Source organism: Enoplosus armatus, chromosome 1 (genome assembly GCF_043641665.1).
Source record: "Enoplosus armatus isolate fEnoArm2 chromosome 1, fEnoArm2.hap1, whole genome shotgun sequence".
NCBI lineage: Eukaryota > Metazoa > Chordata > Actinopteri > Centrarchiformes > Enoplosidae > Enoplosus > Enoplosus armatus.
Genome location: NC_092180.1, coordinates 13,867,277 through 13,875,882, shown reverse-complemented (window position 1 = coordinate 13,875,882; position 8,606 = coordinate 13,867,277). Strand labels below are relative to the sequence as shown.

General features: G+C 38.8%; 1 protein-coding gene across 6 annotated transcripts in view; it reads left to right on the top strand.

Moving 5' to 3' along the window:
• Window positions 1–1,360: 1,360 nt before the first annotated feature.
• dennd5a (DENN/MADD domain containing 5A) overlaps window positions 1,361–8,606 on the top strand; it is a 32,048-nt gene continuing 24,802 nt past the window's right edge. For all 6 annotated transcript variants that reach the window (XM_070923843.1, XM_070923766.1, XM_070923688.1 and 3 more), the window contains exon 1: window positions 1,361–1,460. In XM_070923843.1, the coding sequence (XP_070779944.1) occupies window positions 1,361–1,460 (100 nt within the window). The remainder of the gene's footprint in view (window positions 1,461–8,606) is intronic.

Sequence of the window (8,606 nt, the reverse complement as noted above, 5' to 3'; positions counted from 1 at the left end):
TTGAACAAAGTTAAACTGGACTTTCAGATAATTGATGTGCTTTTTAAACATTGTGTCAGTCATCAGTCCGGCTTGTTTTGTTGATCCGTAAAACATTAATCTTGTCATGAAATGTGTAGCATCTATGTCATAACAGCTGAATCCAGTATGGATGTACAAATGTAACAAGGGTAACTCTTCATAAAAAAAAAATCAGATAAATAAGAAATTATGCTCCACTATGCAATTTTCTGTATTTAACATTCAGTATTACATCCAAGCACCGTTCCATGTGTACATTTGCAGATATGTTATAACCTACACTTTTCTTTTTTTCCAAGAATGTTGATAAAATACAGATTGTTCCACTTCATGATCTATTTAAAGGCCATTGACATTTACGTCACATAAAAAAACACAGCGTCAAATGTTGATGCATATCAAGAAATAAACAACTGAAACCACTAATACATTGCCTCAAAACAAAGTGCTAGATAAAATAGAATACAACGCGAAATAACTGCTGCTTTGGCTGCTGGGCAGTTTAAGACCTGCCAGTTTCATGCAAAACAGTATCAGCCTTGTGTTGCTTTATGGATTCAAGACAGATGGTTACAGCTGTGGTGTTGTTGATGGACCACAATGCATTTCGACTGCAACGCTCTGATTTCTATGGATGTGTAAAGCCAGATAGAGTTAGAATTAACCCGGAGAAAACGAAAATATCCTTCAAAATAAATCAATTGTACAAATAAGGCTAAATTTGCTGGTCTTAAATCACTGCTGAATAGACGATACTGTGTATATTAACTAGGACGATTCATTTGACATATAGAAATAGTCAATTTTTTCATCTCCAAATGTGTTGGCTGACTTTCAAAGATTTTTTTCTTTGCTGCTAGATTTATGTATTTATTTATTTTACCTTTCCTTACTCAATATAAGTTTATATGTTCTTGTCATATATTCATATTTGCCTTTATAACTTTTAAAAATAGTAATTTGTACTTGTTTTATGTATTCACTTATGTATTCTTTTTTTCAATTTAAGTTTTTTAAAAGCTATCTACAGATACAACACTACAGATTAAATGACAGTTTAGGATACGGCAATATCTTTGACGAATGATTTTTGAAGTTTGGTGCAAAATCAAAGTTTCTTAGTCCGTTTAAGTGTGTGGCGATGACGTTTTATTGTGAAGGATCACGGCCGGATGTAAGATGGCCGTTGCCGTTAGTCGAACAGGTTAGCTTTATTGATACTGATTTCCGAGCTTCGCAGTAACGTAGCATCCGTGATGGCAGAGAGAAATCACCTCTCCGAGTTCCTTTAATATGCTCCCTGTTGAGGGGATAAGGGAACCACCGGGCCAGTCTCAAAATGACCACCGGCTTCAGCTCCGGTTCCTGCCGGTTCGCAGATTATTTTGTGATCTGCGGACTCGACACCGAAAGCGGGCTGGAACCCGACGAACTGTCCGGTAAGCACATTAGCCATCGGGGTAAATGTCGGGCTGATGCTGGAGCAAATAAGGCAGGAGGGAAGGGGTGTTAGCTATAACATCAGGTCAGCGTTGTTATTGAACCTTTGGTGTATCTTAACGCGACTGTCGTTTATTTATTCGTTTAACATATAATGTAATATATTAAGATGAATTCACAGCGAACATAACGTTAGGCCTCGCTCATCTTCTCTCAGCCTGTCTGTCTGTAATGCTCGATGAGGAGCGAGAGGATTACTGGCTTGTTATGTCTCTTTAACGCACTGACATGCATTTTAATTCAAAGGTCGATTAATTCCCTCCAGATTTCTATCCTCTACATATCAAAATGATTTGCTATTGCGCAGTTATACATATTTTATGTGAGCAACACTCCTCTTACAGCTAATTCAGCCATTGGTGTTGGTTGATATCCATATAATGTTATTACAACTGAAGATGTTGTCGTAGCTGTCATTTAGAGGAGATCAGGTATCAAGGTAGCAACACACATGGGCGGATTAACCTCTCAGATGCCCCAGGGCAAACATGTATAATGCCTCTCACATCCTCAGCATCCACCAGAGATCCACGTTGTGCAGGCAACCAACCTCTTCAAGTAACCTCTTTAGAGGGCACACCCTTCCCTTCACAAACAATTATATAGGTATCTTAAACATCTATTTAGAGGACAGTAGGTCATGATGTTTCTGCGACTGTGACCTTTTCTATTATGATTTTGCCTGCATGAGCATGTAGATTTGCATATATAGATATACATCTGGGTCCCTGGATAGTCTGGGCCCTGAGCATGAACTGGCATGGCAACAGTGCTGTTTTTAATTCTCATAATATATTCCTGATCAGCAGATTTGTTGAATGATACATTTGATAATAAATGAGAATACATTTTAGCATTAGTCAGTAGGGGTGGGCAATATGATGATATTGTTGGAAGGCCCACTTGCAGACAACACATGCGTTTACCATCTTCTGGATTCTGAGAAATGATGAGGACACTGAATCCAAGATGCAACCTACCAAGCTGCAGTTGTTACGTGACAAGCTAATTCCAAACATGAACAAAGACGTTTACCACTCTGCGCAGCTTGTTGGTTAGCTATGACAACTGACAGAAGAAGAACGTGACAGGGTATGTTACCAAAACTGCACATTTATTTATTGTCCTTATTTGTTACACGACAGAAGTATGATGTTTTGAGCCCAAACTGGGTCAGGTACAGATGAGCCAGTTTTTACAAAAATCTCATTGTTTACAGTTAGATCTGTGACATCAGTGAGTAAAACCTCAAGTCTGTAGCAATGTTGCATTCCCCAATCTGCCACAGATATTATTGGATTTCCCCTCAGAAATATTGCTTCAATGTATTAATGCATCTAATTGCATACTGTGTTTACCAACGTTGGATTATGCTGATAGTTGGAAAATTATTATTCTTAAATGTTCATGCCTGTAATCAGTGTTATTGAAGGCTTTTGTTGATGCAATGCATTTGATTTTCTGTGACAGATAGGTGCATTGGAGTTGTGTGGTTAATATAGTTTGCCCTAAAGGTGCTTCCACCTGGAGAAAAAACGATAGTAGTAATTAACACTCTTGAGTCTTTGTCTCATCTGGTAGTCGTGACAGTCCCAAGATATCAGTGGAGGTGGGAGTTCTGTGTGCTAAATAATAGTGTTTAGACTTCTGAGAATGAAGATTTGTATCATTTGGAGTGTATGCAAATATCTGGCCACACCAACATTTCCTCCACCAAGTAATGTCAGCGTTTCCCACAGCAACACCCCTGCTAACTAATATCCTAATGTTGGAGGGAACAAACTGGTAATGTATTAATGTAGTTTCAACTCAAGTGATGTCACTGCATTATCATTCAAATGGTGTGTATCTCACAAAGAATCACTTCAGTCCGACAAACTACAGTGCAAATCTACTAATGTGAACTGGCCTTAAGCCTGTTGTGAGTAACTGTGTGTAGGTGTATAAGCTCTTGTTGACCGGGTCACTGCTCCTGTACTCTCAATCCAATTAGTTCAGCCATTTTTACTGATTTTTATTCTTGTGAAAACAAAAAAAGAAACGTTTTTTGTACAACTGCTGTTCACAACACAGTGATCGATAATGATCGGCCTCAGTGAAGAGTCTGTTTTATCTGTATTTTCTGTGTGATTTGTTGTGACTCAGCAGGTAGTGAGAGGCCCGCAGAGTTGGCTGTTGTAGTTGAAAGAAAGTTCTTTCCTCCTTGAAGCAATGACTAAACCAAAAAAATTAATTTTCAAAGACTAAACCGCTGTAGTTCCTATTTTTACTTCCTTTAATTCAAGTTCCTGCTTACAAGTTCAGATTTACTTGAAATGAATTTCAAGAACAGTCACTACTCCGTTTTAAATTGAGCACAACCATGAGCACAACACAGGTAGTTCTGGTTGACCAGACTCTGGCCATGTCCACACTTATGCGGTTTAATCTGGAAATGCATTTTTTCCTCGCTGTTTTGGTCTTCCACCTGCAGTGGCCTCCACTCAATGTTGGCTTTACATCAGTGTGGTCAGAGAAAACTCCAGTGTGTGATTGTCATTCTTCAAAATGTGGTTCGGTACCATTTAGCGGCTGTAAAATTAAGAAGGCAAATTCTTATTTTGTGTCATCTAATTAGACAGTTGTCATTAATCTCTCAGACACTAACATTATCAGCTGCGCGAACACCATGTTCGTTTTTTGACAGATGTGGAAGATATAAATCAGTATAGATTCTTTTAATGTCCCATTGATTGACTTCCCCTCTCACCTTTTAAAAAGATCTAAATTACAGTAGCTTTATTATCATGTTATCAAATTACCCTTTTCAAATGGCTTTAATAGCATGGATTAACATGTACAACAATATGTGTTTCTGTTGTCGTAACTCGTTGAATGTGTGATAGTGGTTCTTTTAGGCCTCTCTGACTAGACAAAATGTAACCTGTTGAAAATCTGCACAAAAGTAGAAAGTGGGGTTCTGTGGTCAAATGTCCCTGACGCTGCTCTACTTACTGCATCATGCTGCTGTTTACTGTAGAAAGAGGTTAGGGGCTTGCCCTTATCGACTTTCAGTCTTGAGAGAGGAAATGGTGCGGAAATTCCATTGTTACAGGTTACATGTGATTATGTCAGCGAAACATCTGCTGTAGGTATACCTACAATCTCTTTTGCATTTTAATTCAAAAATAAAGAAAAAAAACACGCCTGTTTGTGCACGTTGTTGCGGGCATGAAAGGGTATCATAGTGTCAGTGTTTAATCTCTACTTGATGAAATCAACATACTTTACGTTTTTGGTAATTCAGTGATGTTTCAGATATCATTAATGTATATGTGGATTAGCAGTAAATGCAAGTGATGGGAAACTGCAGAAACCTAAGTGTTGATATGTGACGTCGACAATTAAAGTGCCAATTTTGCAGATGGTCCTCACATCTGAGGAATCTATTTGAGCTGCTTCTCTGTGTCACATTAAACTGAATATCTTTGGGTTTTGGACTGATGGTTGGGTAGAACAAGGAATTTGAAGACGCCATCTTGGGCTCGGGGAAAATTACAATCTATTAATTGAGTAGTCAGTCGATAGAAAATGAATCGTCAACTATTTTGATAATCAATGAATTGTGAAAGTCATTTTTTTCTCTGCAGAAATGGCCCACATTAATTGATTCCAGCTTCTCAACTGTTTGAATTTGCTGCTTTTGTTTGTCATAAACGACAGTAAACTGAATATCTTTGGGTTTTGGGCTGTTGGTCAGACAGAGACATTTGAAGACAAGACCTTTATAGACCAAACAATTGATCCATTAATTGAGAAAAAACAACATTAATCAAGTATAAAAATTATTGTTTGTTGCAGCACCACATTTTACTATTTTCTGACTTTTCGTGGACAAAACCATTAATCGACAAAGCAAGAAAAGAATCGTAAGATTCATTGATAATAAAAGTACTCAGTAGTTGCAGCCATATTAAGTACTGTACTTGACTTTATTCTGAAGAAATACTCGCTGCAGCTGTAATCGAAGAATAGTTTTGTGCATCATCAACAAAAGAAAGACCGACGAGGCAGTTCATCTTACAGAGCGAGATACTAAGGATGGTAACTTACTCACTTAGTAATTATTGTAATCACTGAACAGTTGACTAGACATTATTCAGTAATTATATGCCCAATTATTTAATCATTTAGAATGAATTAAAGTAACCTTGTCTCAAACTTTGTTGACAAAGCTGTTGACTATTGGTAGACACTTGAATGAAATGAGCCAAATCAAACTCTGTGGTGTTTTTTCTCCAGCGATTTAACCGTATGTGCCTCACTTTTAATATGCTGCAAATGGTGTTTCATGTACAGTGAAACACAAAGAAACGACCAAAACTTTCTTTAAGCTCAGTGTTTGGCAGCACAGGGAGGACCTGATTAGCATATGTATGACCTTGCAGCCTCACAGGCGACACTGGAAACACAGGGAGCTGAGGGACATAAGTACACTTGCACACAGGCTCCACTTATTCAAATGCTAAATATCCTTTTGAATTTCCCAGGCAGCCTCTCTCCCCCAATCCTACTCAGCAAACAAATGAGGATGAATGGCTCAACATGAAAGCTGCCTTTAAATGCATAATGTGGGCTTTCATATTTTCACTCAGTTGTTTATTTATGGGCCTGTAAAGGGTCTCCTGTCAGTGTTTTAAAAATGTGCTTGAAAATGTATTGGGACATTTTGGATGCAGTTTGAAGACTCGTTACAGATTTCACATAGGCTTTGAAGGTGCAGTTTAATTTGATCTTTACACATGAAATTATTACAAACTCAGAACCTGACCACAAGTGAGAAAAGACTGGCTCATAGGGCTGTAACTAATTATTAGTTTTAGTTTTATTCTAGATTAAACTCATTCATCATAGAGTAGCGACGTGGGAGCACCCTGCCTCGAGAAGTGAAGATCCCATTCATTTTTCTCAAAGACGATGTTACATGACTCTACACTATTTTGGATGAATTCGATAACTATGTGGCCGTGCTTTGTTCGTAATTTTGTGAAAATGAAGCAATTTGAATTCGTTACAATTCTGATTGGTGCAATGTTTGCAGAGGCTCATGGGTATTGTAGTATTTAGACCTGTCCATGCTGCAAAATGATATACAAAACATGTTTTCTTAGAAACAAAGTTTAAATAATTAATACTGGCGGTCATAATATAAACCTATAGGATTTTTCTGTAGGACATTATGGGCAGAGTGCTGGGTTTCTATGTTTAGTAACATATTTTAAAAGAAATGGGACCTTGTGATGGTTGTTATGCATCGGCGTTGATGTGCTCCTGAATGGTGAAGGTTTACATTCTTTCCCGTCATGGCAGAGTAATTAAACCTGCACGTTCTTGTCTAACAGACTGCGTATTTTCTGTGGGTCAAGTTACTCTGCAGTCCAACCCTGTGGCTGTTAACAGATGTTTTGTGAGCTGAACTTTCAGGCTGTCATGTTACATCAAACCAGTGTAAGATTTAAAGACTCATCGACAATTAGCTGTAGATGTGATGTACATATTGTTCTGGCTGGTCTTTGTAATTCTCATTGGCTTCGTAACTGACTTTATATTTACTTGTTGATTTTTTTTACTGGTGTGTCAAGACATTATGGACGTGAACAGCATCAGAACATGTTTTTATGTTGCAAGGCAAGTAGGACACGTCAAAGTAGGGAAAACACAGGTGCAATTAATAACAGTAATTATGACTGCTTTACGTTTGGGCGAGCCAGTTCCACGGCCCTGGAGTTGTTCAAGCATGCGCATAATTTACTGGGACACCTAAATGACACAGCCATAATTACGTTATTAGCTACACCTGTGCTCTGCCTTGTCAAAATGTGCATGGTGACAATGGCTTGTTATGGGTGCAGCAACAAAAAGCCGTGGGTGAAATAGGGCAGCGAGTTTACGAGTGCTGTTGAACTTGTCCTTCCTTTATGTTGTCAGCTGGATGTTTTGTTGCAGGTTCTTTGGCAAGAAAATCATTTCCCATCATATGTGGGTCTCCAACAGGTCCAGTGCAATTAAAGGAATTTCTTGACATATTGACATTTTTCTTTGACTCTCACTTTTTTTCCTTAAAGTTACCCAAGAAACAGGATGTTGGTATTTTGTGGCAGCTTGCGTGTAAGTGGTGTTACCCACTGATTTGAATGTTAGTGTGCCAGTTTTCAGTACACTGAAGTGCCAGTTTAGAAACCTTTCCCACACTGTAACAAGTAAAGAAATCTGAGAGAGTATTTGTGAAATTTTGTCCATTTTATTAAAAAAAAACATATTGTCTCGGTTGGGAATATAAGCTGTGAAGGCGGTGAGTTTAAGCTGAGAGTGAGCTATCATGCTCTGTCAGCGCTGGGTCCTCGGGGTGAATGAGTGTTGATGTTTTTTGCTGCTGAGCTATTTTGAAGTGTTAGCGGCGTCCTCACCACATTCTGCTGCCGGCAGTCGAGTCATGTTTCAATATAGATTTTATATTCAGAAAGGTACATCCCTTTTATGTCTGAGCCTAGTGGGCCATGCTACAGTAGTTGTGAGGGCGTATGAGCACAGAAGGGGTGCCGAGCTGTGGGTGGTCCCTGGCTTACAGGATGAGGGAATACGGCGAGAAGCCAGAGCTCAATGACGCTCCACTCCCACTGCTACCGGTCCACACTCTAATGGCATCACGGCCCATTTGTTGGAAAATATGACAGATTAAGAAAATGTTTACAGTAGAGTTTGTTGGTGCTCCTGTTGACGACCGTCTCCCCCAGTTAGCTTGTAATTAGCACTAATTACCAGGTGAAGACGTTGGCTGGAGGGAACACCTGTGTAGTCTCAGCCAACTGCACTGTGCACAGGAGCAGGGAGAGGCAGCCAACTGTGATAGACCAGGTCAACCTATGTTAAAAAACAAGGCATCTTTCTTCAAAAATAAAAGTATATATTTCATTTATTTATCCTGGAGAATAGTACAAGTAAAGCTGTGAGTCGAGGTGTACAGGGATGACACCGCTATGGAGGATCATTTTTCCAGAATTAAATTAAAAAGGGAAATATCTTATATCATGTAATTTTTTCTTTCC